The following is a 19,227-nucleotide window of genomic DNA, read 5'->3' as shown; positions in this document are numbered from 1 at the left end:
TAGCATTATTGTCGGGCTTGATCAAACGGCCTCACATTCAGCTTCACAGATCACGGTAGCGTTTAAAATGTTTATAACTTGTGTACAGTAAATGCCTAAAATTAACGTGTTCAACGTGTGCGATGAAGTCCATTCAACTTCCACAAAAATAAGGTAGACTCGGAACAATATGCAAGTTTCGGAAGCAAGCATTTTACCATATGTTGATATGAAATTTTTCAGTATGTTCAGTTCCACTAAGTTTGGCATAAAATGTATATATAACACTGGAAATTAATAAACTGAATGAAACTTTCTGGCATTGGTTAAAAAGCAAGATTTTTTTATTTGACTTTTATGGCGCACTAGCACATTTTACGGTATAGGGCATCAAACAGGACTAAATAGTTTGGTTATATGACAATAAAAATATGAGGTAAGAAATCGAAACTTTTATACCCGCTGGAATCACAGAGGCACAGCAAAACCGTATGTTCAGACCCTGCTAGTCGCCTTTTATGATCTGGGAAGTGCAAGGCAGTGGTTCCAATTATTTTCAAAAGTAAGTTGTCATCTCCCAACCATAAAGGACGCAAAACATAACAATTGTCTCTCGTTGATTCTCTCTCAAAAGCTAAACGTTTATCCCAACAAAGCCTCAAATTGATGATATATGTGCGTAATTTGACCTTGGCTATTTCTATCATACTTGTTTCTTCTTCTGATATTGAATGTGAAAAATCATATCGGAATGCTCCGTTTCGTTGTAACCTACTTGTTTGGAACACGAATCATCTTGGACTTAGATAGAACGGTCGAGTAAATCTGTTAATTACTCTTCACCCTTGTTTTATCCACCCCCATCCCCAACACAACCACACTTTTATCTTCCCCATAGCCGTTTTTACATTTTGTATATAATTAAAATGTGCTTGTTGTTGGAGTTTTGAAGCAACCCGTCTGCTACAATTTCGTTTTGTCGCGAGCCTATTTTTGATGTTGGTGCTCTGGCCCTCGGCTTCTGGAGTTTTTATTTTTCCAGTTTGATATAGCATTAAAACCGCAACATTCGGAAGTACAATAGATTTAAAGCAAAGATGTATATAGTAGTTTAACAACAGGTCAGAGACCACCAATTCAAAAAAGTACAGGGAACTTACTGGGAATGAGGTAAGTGTATACCTGGGAATAAGGTAGCGTCTGTGCGTTCTGATTGGTCATCATGTAAACAAACCAAGAAGTGATCATTTTTCATAATGGAATATTTTTACGGGATTTACAGTATTTCATTATACATTTTGACAAAATTTGCTAACATTTTTTGTGTATTGAAAAAAGTTTCATCAAAAGAATTTCTCACGCCATGACAACGATGTAAACAGGGGGTCATCTCATTCAACACGAAAATTACTTAAATAAAGTATCACTATTCATAGTTTTTCGTCCGATATTTTGGTGGAACTAAGATAGTTCTTGAAAAAATGTGATTGGATATACATGTTTCGATATATGGAAGGCCGTACACGCCATCATAGTCTATGGGAAAACAATTGGTGTTCTCTACCCAACAAGAGCTGTCACAAGAGACAGCGCGCTCGACTACTTCGATGCTAGATAGTGAAAATGGGGATTTACAGTCAACTCGTCCCCTAGTCAACTCGTCCTCGATTTGGTCATTTCGTCCCCCTCGGCGATTTCAAATTGGTCATTTCGTCCCACCTTTTCGGCCCCCTTTTTAAAACGTATTTTTGAGAAAAAAATCAAAGTATGACAAATTAAGTTGTTTTTTTCTTTCAAATAAGTATATTTTATGCTAAAAATATACATAAGTTTTCGTTGGTTTGGGGACGAGTTGACAAAAATGGGGACGAGTTGACCAAATTTTATCTTGAGGGGACGAAATGACCAATTTTGGGGGACGAAATGACCAATTCGGGGACGAGTTGTCTGTGGGACGAGCTGACTAGGGGACGAGTTGACTTGATACCAAAATGGGCACATCTGAGGAAGCTGGAGCAGTCACTAGAGTGTTTAATGACTCCAATGTTGGAGAAGGTATTTGACAATTGCTTACGTTTGTGTCAAAAATATTAAATAATAAGAGAGATAAAGATAACGTCATCAAAACATTAAATAAATATAATTCTAAGCAAAAAGGTGCATAATTCATGAAATATTGGTGCAAGAGTGATGAACCTTGTGTGATATGATGTGGGTGATGACGTGTAACAATTACCTTCATTTTGAATCAAATCCATTTAGTAATACCCAAGAAAGAGTGAAAGCGCACCATACTTGAACCTGAAATTCTAAGTAAAAAGGGAGATAATTCAAGAAATACTGGTGCTAGTGTTATGGTCCTTGTGTCATATGATGTGATTAATGATGCCAAACAACTATTTTAGTTTGAATCAAATTTTCTCAGTAATAACAGAGATATAGTGAAAATGCATTAAAATTAAAATTAAATGTAAAAGGAGGCATTATTCATCAAATATTGGTGCCAGAGTTGTGGCCCTTGTGTTATATGATGTAGGTGATAAGGTGGAACAACTATTTTAAGACTGAATAAAATCCATATAGTAATTACTGAGATAGAGTGAAACTGCATCAAAACTTTAACAAGAAATTCTAAGTAAAAGGGTGGATAATTAATGAAATATTTGTGCAAAAGTTATGGCCCTTGTGTCATATATGTTGTGAGTGATGGTGGAACAACCATTTTAAGTTTGAATAAAGTCCATTTTATAAGTAATAACAGAGTTAGAGTGAAAGTGCACAAAAACTTTAATCTGAAATTTTAAGTAAAAAGGGGGCATAATTTATGGAAAATTGGTTTCAGAGTTATGGACCTTGTGTCATATGATGTGAGTCATGATATGAAACAACTATATTAAATTTGAATCAAATCCATTAAGTAATAACTGAGATAGAGTTAAACTGCAACCTGAAATTCTATTACAAAAGGGGGATAGTTCATGAAATATTAATGCAAGAGTTATTTTTAATGTGAGTGATGTCATGAGGAAACTATTTTAAGTTTGAAAAAAAATCCATTAAGTAAATACAGATATAAACAGAAAGTGCATCAAAACATTAACCAAAGTGCGGAAGCGGAAGGACGCAGACGCCGGGTCGAGTAAGACAGCACTCCATACTTCATATAGCCGAGCTATAAATGGTATCTAATTAGTCAAAGAAGTTATTGGACTGTAAGTGTATTTGAATGGCCGCTTACATAACGAGGATGCAGATACAACCAAACTCACGAAAGTTTAGTAACTGTTTATTCTATATAACTGATTTAAGAATATCTCAAAAGTAATATATAATATAAAAATATCGAAATTTAATACAAAAATATGGATAATATAACAAATAGACTTTTCACTCTTAACATAACAAGCTGTCTAATAACTGGTCCTTGAATTGACAGTGGTAAAAGTAACATTGCGATATATTTCCGACCCTTACAACATCAATACTTTTATTACAATTAGCCATTCGATTGTTACTGAAAAAACTAGCTATTAGTAAGCAGACCTCCATATAAGTAGTCCTTGGTTTAACAGCGGAAAAGCAACATTGCAAATGGCTTAGCAATATTAGTATCTATCTATATCACTTGTCCCTGAATAACACAACATGATTTTTCTTGGTTTTTCAGTGGAAAAAGTAACATTGCAATAATTAAACGTTCGAACGTCTAAGCCAAAAGAAATTCAATGGCTAGTCCTTACACTGCCAGTGGGAAAAAAAAACATCGGAAAATTTTGCATTCGCCCATTCCTTAATCAATATCAACTGAGCCATTAAACAACACAATTTTATAGGAAAATATATAAGCCACAACCATATATTATGTAAAACAACAACAGTAACATTGATTGGGATGTTAACCTTTAGCCTGCTGGCGGCAAGATATTCTGCATTTGTGACCAGTGCAGACGAAGATCAGCCATGCATGCTGATTTTGGGCTGCACCGCTCACTATTCAGTCAGTAAAGTTTCAGTGCATACCTCTTCGAATAAAGAATAGTATTGTCCAAATTGAATGACCAGTCTATTTTAGAAATTTAGCAGGCTAAAGGTTCAATAAACTGTAGAGATGGATTCAAATACAGATTATATTTCTCACACTTTTAAAAGTATTTATAAATATGTAAATAATTTGAGCATAGAAGAAAGGGACAGGAAGATTTTTCTGGAAGCAGAAATATAACACCATTTAATAACATATTTATAAAACTACAGATTTAAGACATAACGCTACATGCAAAACTATTCCTCTCATATTCGCGTAAACATTTTCCAATCTACTTTATACATAAAAAAGCACTTTGGTAACAAATATTATGCTTAAAACGGAGTATTTTAATACATCAAACAAAACGATTGTCTAGATACTTATAGATACAATGTCTTAATCTCTTATGCATTGAGAATTTTCATTAAATAGTAAAATGATTGGCATCTTCTTTATCTACCCTTTAAAAGAGTTCAACCCTGTCTAGTGAAATGTTTAATCGTATTCAACACGATCCCACAAAGTTCATTCTCAAAAAAGTATTGCACACTTTGAAATACTCTTACTATATTCAAATACTATAAAAGATGGACACATGCCGTATCACTAAGCACTAGTTAAACAGTCCAGTGGCCCTTTAAATACGATAAAAAACTAGAATACATTTTTAGACAACCTCTTTAAAAATCAGAATACTTAAAGTAATCTTTTGAACATATTTTAACACTGAAGTATATAAGTTAAGACATATATGTTTGTAAAAACACTATGAACTCTGCACTATAAAGCATTCGGCACGCACGTTAACTCACAGAAAACTTTGGATAGTTCCAACCAAAGAGTTATCAAAAACATGTCATTTAATACCATTTAAACAATCAATATCTTTTACTTCAGATATCCTCCAATTCCTGTTGCAAGTTGAAATTCCGTAAAATGGCAAATAAGAAGCAGCAATTTAAAGGTACCGGTAATCGCAATTTAACAACCTGTGTTTCATTCAGACCTCAAGTTTTTATTCGCTGATCTGTTTACTTCTTCTTCGGTAATTTCACGTTATGCTGTGCTTCCTGAAAGAGATCAAAATGTAACTTGAAACAGGATTGCAAATTCAGAAACAGGATATATAAATAACAAGAGATGTCGGAGGACAGCAACGCACGACTATTAATCAGCCTTGTCAATTGAAGACAAAAGTCTAAAAGGGGCATAATCTTGTAAAAATGAAAAACTGGGTTATGAAACCTGCATAGTGCATATCAGCTTATGACAGTGAACAAGTGTGTGAAGTTTCAATTCATTCCCACTAGTGAGTAATGAGATACCAGCTTACAAACAAAACCTTAACCAAAACTTTCTAAGTCAAAAAAGGGGCATAATTTTGTAAATATGCAAAGTAGACTAATGGAACCTGTGCATTACATGTCAGATTATAACAGTGAACAAGTATGTGAAGTTTCAATCCATTCTAATCAGAGGATACTGAGATACCAGCTTACATACAAAATCTTTACAAAACTAGAATGTGTCTGTAGGACACAGGTGTGCCCCCCACTGGAACATTTGTCACAAATAAGGGGAAATAATTCAAATGTCTGCAGTCTGAATGCGGTATGGCCTCAACAAACATTTTTTTAAAAGGATTCATTATTCTAGGCCATAATAATACCTTCTGAGCTATAAGCATCACAAACAAAAAATCCACTATTTTGGCTATTTTAAGGGCTGTAACTCTGTAATAACCGCTATTTATTTATTTATTTTGTTGGGTTTAACGTCGCACCGACACAATTTTAGGTCATATGGCGACTTTCCAGCTTTAATGGTGGAGGAAGACCCCAGGTGCCCCTCTGTGCATACTTTCATCACGAGCGGGCACCTGGGTAGAACCACCGACCTTCCGTAAGTAATAACCGCTAAGATTCTCAAGAAGAATGCCAAGTGCACAAGGTCACATATCATAATAAAGACTCGTGCAAGGTTTCAGGAATTTACATCAAATACTTTTTGAGCTATGCAAATAATTAGGTGAAAATGTCCATTTTTTGACTATTTCAGGGGCCATAACTCTGAAAATAGGGGCGGAGGCAGACAGAAAATAGGAGGTTCTCAAGTTCATTCATATCATGATAAAGACTCACACAAGGTTTAATCTATTTCTATGTAATACTTTTTGAGCTAGGCGCGTCACAAGGTGAAAATGTGCATTTTTTACTTTTTCAGGGGCCATCTGAAAATAGGAGGCGGACCCAAATGAAAAATAGGAGGTGCGCAAGTTCATATCATAAAAAAGACTCATGCAAGGTTTAACAAATTTATATGAAATACTTTTTGGGTTATTAATAAAACCCGGACCGGCCCGGCCCGGCCCAAACCACGGAAATAGCCGATTCCGATTGTACGGAAACCACCGGAAACTTACGAACGGAAGGCTAATATAATTACGAATGTTATCGTGTTCATATCGACTGACATATTTAGAATTTAGTAAAAAAAAAACACTGAACTTTATGATGCCCGCGAGGAACTTCTTTGATGAATGGGTTAAGACTGTGTTCTTTCTGGTTGCAAAAAACGTCTTAATATAATTTGTAAACTTGTACACAGGAAGTCGTTAATCATAGCGTGTTTTGACGAGCCTTCTAATTAGTTCCCGTATTTTGTATCGTTATCATTATATACTATTTTATAATTACGTTTCGTCCAAAAAATTGTTATATTTCGAAGAAAGGATATCCTCTCGGGCCTCAAAGAGTTTTTGTTTCACCTGTGCATTCCCAAAGCCTAAATAATTCTTTGTGTCCGGTAACATGCCTAAAAATAGTTAGTAAACAGGCAGGGTTTTTTTTATGATACTTTTTTGTTCAATGAGACTTTACAGAAATTATTTTTCTGTCAAAAAAAGAAAGAAAATGAATACGAATAATTTCTAATATCACTGACAATTTTTAAAGAATAGAATGAGCACTTTTTATTAAAAATTTTTAAAAAAAATCTCAAAAGACCATAAAACATTTGGGGTCATGTAAAAAATTTAGGATAGGTCGGGATACCGATTACGCACGAGGAATGCAGCGTTGAATATTTGAAAAATTTTACACACGGTACCCCATATTTTTAAAATATTCCTGTATAAATATATAGAAACAAATTGTGAGATAGGTTTGTTCACGCAGTATTCTGAGTATCTCTTGAACTTAGTCGACTGAATTGACGTACGATGAAAGTCACACATTGAATATATTGTGGTACATGCATGTTTTTGGCATAGTCTTTGTACTTTCAATATTCGATTTCATATTCGGCAGGTTGCTATGATGTTTTAAACCCTTTTTTTTTTCTCTCTTTTTCAAGTTTGCAAGTAATCTCTGAATAAACTGACTTACTTAAGTTATATTCAAATTAGTTCAAAAAACTATATAGAGTAGAATCGAGATACAAAGTTTACCATTTTTTCATTTTTGTACAGATGTCTCGTAATCCGGAGGTCGCGGGGTCGGATCCTGTCAGCGGATTTTGACCGTAACTCCAACAGTCCCTTCTTTCGGTGAGAGTACTGGTTAGTGTCCAGGAAGCAGTCATCGAGTGTATTTCACATTAGTTGGTGAACCAAAACTCGACGCGAAAAAGAAATCTTTTAAACGGGAACAAAAATTACCATTTAACTGCACTCAATATATAGAACGAATCACAATGTTTCGTGAAAAAAGACCAAGTAAAAACTTGTTAAGGTTCGTTTGGATATTTACCAATGCTACACTTTCAGATTATGCATTTAGATACTTCAAGATAAACTTCAATGGTTAGACATATCTTGCAAAACTTTGCAATTTATTTAGGTTGATTGATATATTATTGTATACAGAATACCCTTTCAGTCAGTTTGCTAGTGCTTGGCATTTTTTGATACATAACAAACAGAAGAATCGTTTGAGCCCGCTAATCATAATTTACAAATAAGTCTGGAAAAAAGAAAAAGAAAACTTTGAATGGATGGTGTTTTCTTCAAATCTCAAAAAATTTCTTCATTAAGATTTTTTTTGAAAAATTTATCAATATCACAGTGTACTGCAGACGATTTATTCTAACATTGCTTACTTTACTATGGTCACGTGACCACACGGAAGTGAACTGTACTTGGATCTATATTGAGCAGCTTTAATGCTGTCGCATCTGAGCCCCTACGTTTTGTTAGTTTTTCATTGGTAGAACCAAGCCTATTGTAACTATGCAAATTAAACTGTTGCTTTTTATATACAGAGTAACTGTACGATAGTTTGCAGTTTTTTACGAAGAATCTGAGTGTAATTCTCCAGCTAAAATGGGTTGTTAAACGACCCATGTGTGGCCAAATCCATAAAGCATCTCAGAAAAGTTTAACCTTACATATTTTTTTCAACTTTACGGTTAAAGAAAGTGTAATGAGCGGGAATTTTCCAAAAACAAGTTGCATCCTTCTAACTTGTTTAAATAATAGTAAAAGTTGATCTTCACCCCGATATTACATTGTATTGAAAAGATTAAAATTCGTACTTCTTACGCAAATCGCGTCGAGAAATCACATTTTCGCTCAACCCTAAATATAAATTGTTGTGACATTTCTGTTTTTACGAAGATTAATTTATTTTTTGGGTTTGCCCAAATTATATCCAAAAAGTAATTATGTTTCATTGGTATACCGGGTCCCATTATATGTTTTCAAACGGAATGACTAAGTAGTGTGTTCTTTTTTCACAAATACAATTATGATAAAAAAATGAATTGTAATATGAGCGAAAAATAAACAGGGGTCTCCTTCTTCGATTCGCGGTATTGTCTTAATCTTCTCTTACCCTATTTTCACGCGCAGCTATTGCACACTCAATTTTTACATACAAATGCTTGTATCTAAGAGAAAAATAAGTTAATCACCAAAAAAGTTTACACTGCATACATTTCATTTTAATTTATATTCTTTTTTTGTTAGCCATTTTCGATTTCTTTCCGATCTTTATTGTTACGCGTGTATACCTGAATACATGTTACACACAAAAGCGGCGTAATGAAAAACATAATATAGTACTTCTTATTAAACATTTTACTGATCGTTCGCCACTCAGTATGTATCTTTTATTTTCTGAAAAATGTTCCTGAAATGTTTTGGTTTGAAATAAAATTATAAAGTGAATACCAGGTTCATTTTCATGCTGCGGTGCTAGGAAAATTTTGACTGTGCATAATCAAAGTCCGACCAACTTAAAAGTCAGAGTTAGCCGGGAAGAATTATTTCCTATTGTGGCCTTTTAGGATTTTAAGCCCATTTTCGTCAACATTTTATTATACATTTACATTTTAAATACAAACACTTTCTCTACTGTAACTTACAATTGTCGCATTGAAAAATATTAGTCACGGATAGAGTTATTTCGAGGGATCACCCTCTCAGGAATACATTTTATTATTTTATATACCAAAAAATTAATGAAATGATTTATTTACCATTAAAAAAAGTTATTACTTACCAAATAATGAAGACAAAATTAAGGAGGCTTTACTAGTAAGCACTTAGAAATTGTCGCGACTTTGCTGTATAAAAATACTTTTTGATAGATATAGTCTTGAGGTTACATAACGCTGTATTTATGGGCATACTTCAACAAAATCAGCAGCAGTAACATTCGAAAAACAGCAATAACTACGGAACATATAATGAGAGCACTTATTTTCTTAGTATTTAGTAGTTCGTTAATTTCCAATCTGATGGTGACAGTTTCAGTTTAATATTTGATGAAAAATTGTTTTCAAAATGTTGCATGTAGAACAAATCATTCAAAAGCAGAAAACGAAAAATAGGCCGGGTTTACACATGTATGAACACAAGATAAAGTAATTTAATCCTATGTATAAATAAGTGCATCGTCTTTTAATCAGTACGAAAGTATCGATTTTACATAGGGAGACATGAAAATGTAATGTCACATGCGCAGAAAAACAAAATAGCGTTGTCGCCAATGTGATATGAAATTATTGTTTTTATCATTAAATCTATATTTATAGTCCTTTCCATTGTTCTAGATGTAGTCACATGTTCAACGATAAAAAGTCGTATTTTCTCGAAGGCGGAGCCAAACACACGTATTGACCTCCAGCTGTGACGTCCACACGTTATGCGACGTCGTATACAATTAACCACGAAAGATGACCTAAGGTTGCAGACATTTGTATCTAATGTTTATACTTATGAGTAGGCTGGATTTAATAATAAAACAATTGTCGCCTTTTATGTGTGGTAGATATGTGGATTTATCGACCTGTTAAAGCGATATCAAGTCGATAAATTCGCCCGAGGTTGATGTGGCTTTTATCAGGCCGATAAATCCACATTATGAGCCACGCCATGAGAAAACCAACATTGTCTATTGCGATTAGAGAAACCGTTAGCAAACAGCATGGATCCTGACCAGACTGCGCGGATGGTTGGTTTTCTCATGGCGCGGCTCATATCGACCTCACCAAAAGGCAATTATTGTATAATATCACATGCGCAGAAATTGAAAATAACGATTTTGGGGCACGAGATATAAAAACGCTTGTAAATAAGATATATTATTCAAGTTAAACTAATGGGAAAATTGCATTGGACATTGTGTGGGGTATAATACTTTAACATCTGAATTGCACACATTTGTAATCCATGCTTTGAAATGTTCATTTTAACAAACAAAAAGTTAACATTATGTGAATAGTTGTATAAGGCATAGGCTGAAATAGTTCGTAGTCCGACCAGACCGGGTTTTCTTTTTTAATTCTGTGTTAAAAAGATATGCTAGTATTATTTCAAATATAAAGAAAGAAATAAAAAATTAAATAATCCAAAAACAAAAGAAAAACGTTAGCAGTAAATTGTTTAAAACACGAAAGTTCAATGCTATCACTACCCCCCATTTCCATATTACATATTTACCTCTTTTTTTATTGTTGTGTTTTTAAACAGACTGAGCGGGCATGTTTCGGGGTGGGGTCCGGGTTTGAAACTTTGCGACCGATCTTTCATATTCTATACTCAAGTTCTTTCATTTCTACAACTTACTGTAACTCCGGGTATCATCTCCATACATATCACCCGGTTTTGTTTAAAGCTAAATCATATGATTTATCATTTGAGCAACATTTTATGATATTTTTTTTCAGTTTTCTTGTATTTCAGGAACAAAGACTTATTACATAGAGTTATTTCCTCTTCTGGAAATGTTTACTTTGATACTTTTTATGAAATTTTGTAATTGTCTCCCTTTAATATGAAAAAATGTAAAAGTGGACTATTTTTTTTAGCTTTTGATATAATTTTATAGTTTTATATTCAAATTTGAATACTTCAACAACCTGAAACAAATGGCAAGTATGAAAACAGCTCATAGCTTCGAAGTTCATCTATTTTCCCATCTGTCTTGGTCCGAGATAGGCAAAAGGAGTATAATAATAATTCATAAACTTACATTTCTAATTAATTTCGCAAAAGTGTACTTATCAATGCAAATCTTTGACAACCTTAAAATAAGAGTGTTTATATCATATGTTCTCTAAGGCAATATTTTTTATTAAATTAATACTTAATATGCTAAAACGCTATCTTGGTCGGGCAACCAAATTTCATAAATACTTCCAGTGCAGGTATAGACCCTTTCGCTGTACTACACAACCTAGTGTTACATCGTTAGGTGTGAAATAACGACGCACCATTAACTAGCCTTCCAGTTCTGTTGAGTGAAAGTATCCTGCAAACTGCTATCTCGGTCTGTACGGTACCGACTGCTGAACGTATTATTCTTTGATTGAATGTGATTCAAATATCTTGTTATTTTAGGTCTTTGCTTATGTCAAGTGCAATACTTCATCAAACATACGTATCATCAATATTAAATACTTTGCTTCTACTTTTGTAATAATAAAATAAAATATACATAAATTTGCCTTGATTAAGATGACGGTATTACCATTCGTAATTATATTAGCCTTCCGTCCGTAAATTTTCGGTGGTTTCCGTACAATCGGAATCGGCTATTTCCGTGGTTTGGGCCGGGCCGGGCCGGTCCGGGTTTTATTAATAACCTACTTTTTGAGCTAGGCGCATTACAAAGTGAAAATGTGCATTTTTGACTATTACAGGCTCCATAACTCAGAAAATAGGGGGCGGAACCAAATTAAAAATAGGAGGTGCATAAGTTCATATCATGAATAAGATTCATGCATGGTTTCATGAATCTATATCAAATACTTTTTGAGCTAGGCGCATCACAAGGTGAAAGTGTGCATTTTTGACTAATTCAGGGGCCATAACTCTGAAAATAGGGGGCGGACCCAAATGAAAAAATAGAAGGTGCGCAAGTTCATACCATGATTAAGATTCATGCATGGTTTCATGAATCTATATCAAATATGTTTTGAGCTAGGCGTATCACATGGGGACAAAATAGGGGGCAGAGCCAGACGAAAAATGAAGGTGCCCCCAAGTTGATATCATGATAAAGAATTGTGCAAGGTTTCATCAATTTATATCGAATACTTTTTGAGCTAGGTGCGTCACAAGGTGAAAATGTGCATTTTTTATTAATTCAGGGGAACATAACTCTGAAAATAGGGGGCGGACCCAAATGAAGAATAGGAGGTGCACAAGTTCATATCATGATTAAGATTCCTACATGGTTTCATGAATCTATATCAAATATTTTTTGAGCTAGGCATGTCATAAGGTGAAAATGTGCATTTTTAACTATTTCAGGGGCCATAACTCTAAAAATAGGAGCCAGACGAAAAATAGGAGGTGTGCAAGTTCATATCATGATAAAGACTAGTGCAAGATTTCATCAATTTATGTCAAATACTTTTTTGAGCTAGGCGTGTCACGAACTTCGGACGGACAGACAAGAGCAAATCTATGTCAGATCATGACAGTGAACAAGTGAGTGAAGTTTCAATTCATTCCCATTAGTTGGTACTGAGATATCAGCTTAGTTACATACAAAACCTTAACCAAAAATTTTTAAGCCGAAAAAGGGGCATAATTTTGTAAAATAACAAAAAAGAGTTATGGAACCTGTGCAATGTATGTCAGTTTATCACAGCGAATAAGTGTGTGAAGTTTCAGTCCATTCCCACAAGTGGTTACTGAGACACCACCTTACATACAAAAACTTGAACAAATCAGGATTCGGACGCAGACGCAGGCGCCAACACAGGGGCGAGTCCAATAGCTCTACTATTCTTTGAATAGTCAAGCTGACAATTTCTTTATAAATTATATTCTGCCACTGAAGAGATATGTATGTGTATATAAATATTAAATATAAATGTCAAAGCCAACCTCCAAAGCTTCTTTACTATTTTAAAGCCACACTGCGTAACTAGCAAACGAAGTGTCCGAATTAACCCTTATCATGCTGGACACGATTGATTCTACCTTTGGGACCAGTGCAAAATCATTAATCAGCCTGAACATCTGTGCAGTCTGATCAAGATCTGCACTGTTCACCATTAAGTCAGTATCCGTTTTTAGAAAACACCCATTTTAACAATAACGGTACTGTTGAAATTTAAAGATGGACAAGTTCATTATAAAAAGTTAGCAGGGTTAGGGTTAAGACAGGCAATTATTCATAAAATATGGAAACGAGTATAACCGCAAGAAAAATACTTGTACTTTTTCAAATGATGTTTTTTCTCATTTTTGTAATGAAAACATATACGCTTAACCACAAATATAGATATACAATTTACCAATAACAAAATCATTACATATAATATTGGTAAAACCGAATGCAAAAATGATAAACCGAGACAAGCAGTACAACAAAACAGATCTGTTATAAAATATGTTATCAAAATATTTAAAAACCAAAGAACATAAATGCACCACATAACAAACAAGAGGGTCATGATGACCCTGGATCGCTCACCTGAGTAATATGAGCGACATGTTTCAAATGTCAAAGTTTGAAACTGATGATTTTTAGAAATTTTTTGGAAGATTTTCCGATGTACAATCAAGTAACCTCTGGGGCGAGGCCAATTTTACCCCGGGGGTCATGATTTGAACAAAGTTTGTAGATGTCTACTAGGCAATGTTACATATCAAATATCTAAGATCTAGGCCTTCTGGTTTATTTTTAGCAAATTTATGAAGATTTCCCTATGAACAATCAAGTAACCCCTGGGGCTGGGTCAATTTGACCCTGGGGGTCAAGATTTGAACAAATTTTGTAGAGTTCCACTAGGCAATGCTACATGTCAAATATCTAAGCTCTAGGCCTTCTGGTTTATTTTTAGAAAATTTTGAAGATTTTTCTATGTACAATCAAGTAACCCCATTGGGAGGGGTCAATTTGAACCCGGGGGTCATGATTTGAACAAATTTTGTAGAAGTCTACTAGGCAATGCTACAAGTCAAATATCTAAGATCTAGGCCTTCTGGTTTATTTTTAGAAAATTTTTGAAGATTTTCCTATGTAAAATCAAGTGACCTTTGGGGCGGAGTCAATATTGACCCCGGGGGTCATGATTTGAACAAATATTGTAGAGGTTCATTAGGCAATGCTACATGTTAAATATCTAAGCTCTAGGTCTTCTGGTTTATTTTTAGAAAAATTTTGAAGATTTTCCTATGTAAAATCAAGTGACCCCTGGGGCAGGGTCAATTTTGACTGCGGGGGTCATGATTTGAACAAATTTTGTAGAGGTCCACTAGGCAATGCTACATGTCAAATATCTAATCTCTAGGCCTTCTGGTTTATTTTTTAAAAAATTTTAAAGATTTTCCTATAGAAATCTATGTAAAATCAAGTGACCCCTGGGGCGGAGTCAATTTTGACCCCGGGGTCATGATTTGAATAAAATTGGTAGAGGTCCACTAGGCAATGCTTCATACCAAATATCTAAGCTCTAGGGCTTCTGGTTTTTGAGAAGAAGATTTTTAAAGTTTTTCCTTTCAGTTGCCATGGCAACCAGATTTCTTCATGGAATTCAATTCTTTGAATAATTTTGAAAGGGGGCCACCCAAGGATCATTCCTTTGAAGTTTGGTGTAATTCTGCCCAGTGGTTTTCAAGAAGAAGATTTTTTTAGAAATTGTTGACAGACGATGCACGACTGACTACACACGACGGACGACGGACATCAAGCGGTCACAATAGCTCACCTTGTCACTTCGTGAAGGTGAGCTAAAAAGGACTTCTGTTTTTTTTTTTTCAAAAATTTTTCAAAAATAAAAACGATTTTTTTTTTGGGTGTTACAGTGAAGTCTTTCCCAATTATGGCCATTGGCGATTTTGTTTGAGGAAAGGAAAACCCCCCGTTTTTTTCATTATGGCGGCCTCTGGGGGAAACCGCGCCTTTTTTAAACCCGTGGTGGCTTCCCCACATAAGAAAATTTTTAAAACCCCGCGTAGGCTAAAACCCTCGTTGCGGGCAAGTGATTAAAGTCATCGGGCCTTAAAATTTTTACTCGATCGGGCACCCAGTTACGTTAAGCATGCTATGGTAGTTACTTTCAATCAGTTTGTAACGCATAAAGCTAATGATCTAGCCCTTAAATTTTAGAACTTGTTGAAAAAATTTAGTAACATAAACTAAAAAAAAATAGATCAAAAGGCCCCTCATGAGAAACACTAGTGGCTTTTCGACCGCAGGATCAGGCCCTCCGGCGTCTGGTCAGGCCGTGTTATTTCAAAGCCTATTGTTAGGAAAAAGAGATGCCAGGCTGGTTGGCCTGCTGGGGGGGCAAACCCCTTGTTGGTTTTTTCGGCGCGTCGATGTTAATTTTGCCCGTTAAAGATTTAAAATGCAAAAATTTCATTACTGCTCGGGCCTTTAATTCAACGTAAAAGTGAAAAAGGCATTTTTTCCACAATTAGCAGTCAAATTTTAAAATAAATCAAGTGATAATTTTATTTTCTTAGCCATTCGGCACATAATTTTGGGGTACTGCGTAGTAAAAGTTTGGCCAGAAATTTTGTTACACGTGTATTTTGATCATGGACTGGAATGAAAGTCAGCCGTGTTTACAAATCTTTCAAAATTCAGGCGCAACTCTTCAAAAAAAGCCCAATTTTAAGTCAAAAAAACCCCAATGCAATTTTGGCCCCCGGAAGGCTCTGCAGGGCAATTAAATTGCGCGAATTTTCCCTTGTAATTGCGATGTTTTGGTTTTTGGGGCTGGGTAGCACGGAAGAAATGTTTTACAAGCTAATTACTTAAATTCAATTTTCCTTAAAAAAATCTCCCTTTTTGCAAGGATGAGACCCGTGGAAAATTTGGTTGTGTCATCTTATGAAAAGTGGCACGAAAAAAGGATAAAAAATGCGCCCGTTTAAACCTTAAAAAAAGGTAACCAGTTTGTGAGTTTTTAGAACATTTTGGTTTGTAAGTTTATAGTTTTTTATTAAAATTATTTGATGAAACGAAAAAAATGTCTTTGTACCACTCTGGAAATTTTAAATCTTTTAGACTTGCTGCAAAACGAAAATTTTGCAGTGTAAAAAAAATTTTGTGTTTGATCTTTAGTGCCCAAATGCCCATATTTAAATCTAATAAAGTATTTTTTCCTAAAGGTACTTCCCCATTCCCCCTTCCCCGTCCAAAAACCCCAACCCACGGGAATACTATTTAATGGTCGAAACCATGATGTATGATTCCAGTTAAAATGCCCTTAAATCTAAAAGTAATACTTTTTTAATTTTTCTCTTCCCCCAAGCAATTTTGCAAAAAAATTTGAATTGGCTTTCTCCATTTCGAAATTTGGACAGAAAGTTATTGGGTATTTTTATTTTATAAAAAGGGAAATTTTGCTTTCCCATATCTGAAATTTGAAAATTTAAAATTCCTGCATAGTCTTCCCCTTTAAACCCCTTTAAACACATTCCAGTTTTATTGAGGGCAAACAGAGATGAAAACTGCAACAAACCTGATTATGAAGAAGACGATGATATGCTTCGGCCGGTCGTGGGGGTAATGGTCTTTTTGACATATCCCTTTCAACGTCTTTGGCCATACTGTAACAAAAGTCAAGACTTATCACAAATAATCAAAACAGTTACTGTAACAATGTATATGAGCCGTGCCATGAGAAAACCAACATAGTGGGTTTGCGACCAGCATGGATCCAGACCAGCCTGCGCATCCGCGCAGTCTGGTCAGGCTCCATGCTGTTCGCTAACAGTTTCTCCAGTTCCAATAGGCTTTAAAAGCGAACAGCATGGAGCCTGACCAGACTGCGCGGATGCGCAGGCTGGTCTGGATCCATGCTGGTCGCAAACCCACTACGTTGGTTTTCTCATGGCACGGCTCATATACACTTACTGAACCACTTGCTGGTCAATAGTCAAAACTATTGCCTGAGGTTCAACAGACTTTTGACCGACAAGCCATTATTCGTTTTATTGCACGACATCAGAAATTTATTTTCACTGTTTTGTTTTTATAGTTTAGACTTTTAATTAGCTCAGTAAACATGTGCTGAAAATAGACTGGTCAGATATTATAAACTCGATCAACAATTTTATATACAGTCTTATGTCATAATACTATATGGTCCTCTCCTGGTCCATGAAAGAAAACCTGTAGATGAGGAAATAATGTTTAAGTGCCAGGTTGCAGGCGGTACTTTGATTCAATGTTGACACCAATGAGTATTAAGTTCATACAATAAAATTTCTATTAGAATTCCATTTTAGCTGTTGTTAGTGGGCCGAGTGTTTTGCACATGCCATCATCGTTCATGAACACAATTAAACTATGTTTGCTTTTCAGTCTGCATTTTTTTGGGGGGTGGGGATTCTATTCTTCAAAAGATTATCCAAGCAAATCTTCATCAAAATTTAACTGAAACAAATAAAATGAAGTATCAAAAAAGTTGATAAAAAACATGTTACATAATAGGAAAATCAAATATTAGAAATACCAAAACTTTTTTCAAGTCTGACCAGAAGTTAATCGTAAATTAATAACAGCCAGTTCTGTTATAGTATAATTTTACTGTATGGTCCTATACCTGTAGTTCCTATCTGGAATAGGTGGTGAATGCCAATCCTCTGGTGGTGGTGGTAGAGGTCGTGAACTCTCCCTAATTCCACGCTGTTTTCCTGTTTTCTGAAATGTTAAAACAAGCTTTTTGAAAGAAAAATGTACTGAGAAAATATTTTACAGCAGTAGCATGTATATATGTCCTGGGACAATAATAATTATTGTGCAATCATTTTAATTCGCGTAGGACGAATTTTCGTGTATTTCGCGCTAGGACCGATGCGCGGATTTAAGTCGCGCTATTATTATTTTTTTATTATATTTATATATTAGCTAAAATTGAAAATGCGCGAATTAAAACCTGCGTGAAACAGTCCATCCTCACGTTTGCGCGAAATTTCATGCCAGCGAATTTAAATGATTTCACAGTATGACAATTCTGATAGACTCAAAAAGGTAAAATACATAAGTACAACCTTGTACAAAAACAGGAATATGTATTTGTACACATCTAATATTTTGTCAATCATTAATTTAGCTGCCAATGGCTGCATTATTTTCTTAACCCTTATCATGCTTAATTTCTCTAATGAACTTCTCCATCTTTCAATTTTGACTGTACCATTAACTGTTAATAGGGGTGCATACCAAAATGTTACTGACTAAATGGCAAACAGCGCAGATCATGATCAGATGGATGTGCAGTCTGATCATGATCTACACTGGTCGCAAAGGCAAAATCAATCATTTCCAGCATGATAAGGGTTAACATGTTTCAATCTTAGCCGAAACACCATAAAAACAATGCATTATCACATTCATAGGTTTAATGCAATTACACAAACATAATCTATTTTAAAATGGACGGGCCTGTTAATAAAACTTTTCTAAAATACATGTTGTTTCACATCTTTCACAGTGCAAGTTAATGTACAAACCATTCTTTTGATCTGTTCCTCAAGTGTGAAGTAAAACCTTTCATTAACAAGATCACCATAATCACATTCACCAGATTCCTGAAATAACAAAATAATAACTTGGTTATTGTATAATTTGGGCACTGTATACCAGTAGCTTTGTTATTGTAGAACTTGCTTATTGTATAACTTTGTTATTTACTAGAAAATCTTATTCTGATATATGCAATAAAAATAAATTGGTTATCCTAAAACTTCGTTATTTATATACTGAAACATTTTATTGAGTTATGCCATCATGTTTTTTCCTTTG

At 34.7% G+C, this 19,227-nt stretch overlaps 1 protein-coding gene across 1 annotated transcript in view; it reads right to left on the bottom strand.

The window, feature by feature from the left end:
- Window positions 1–3,249: 3,249 nt before the first annotated feature.
- LOC123565430 (myosin-IIIb-like) overlaps window positions 3,250–19,227 on the bottom strand; it is a 57,262-nt gene continuing 41,284 nt past the window's right edge. The window contains exons 26-29 of the mRNA XM_053549628.1: window positions 18,936–19,013; window positions 18,026–18,123; window positions 16,940–17,027; window positions 3,250–5,076 (exon numbers count right to left, since the gene is read on the bottom strand). Coding sequence (XP_053405603.1) covers window positions 5,038–5,076; window positions 16,940–17,027; window positions 18,026–18,123; window positions 18,936–19,013 — 303 coding nt within the window. The 3' untranslated portion in view covers window positions 3,250–5,037. The remainder of the gene's footprint in view (window positions 5,077–16,939; window positions 17,028–18,025; window positions 18,124–18,935; window positions 19,014–19,227) is intronic.

The sequence above is a fragment of the Mercenaria mercenaria genome, chromosome 8, assembly GCF_021730395.1.
Source record: "Mercenaria mercenaria strain notata chromosome 8, MADL_Memer_1, whole genome shotgun sequence".
NCBI lineage: Eukaryota > Metazoa > Mollusca > Bivalvia > Venerida > Veneridae > Mercenaria > Mercenaria mercenaria.
Note: the sequence above shows the minus strand (reverse complement) of the source record. Positions and strands in the feature narration are given on the sequence as shown.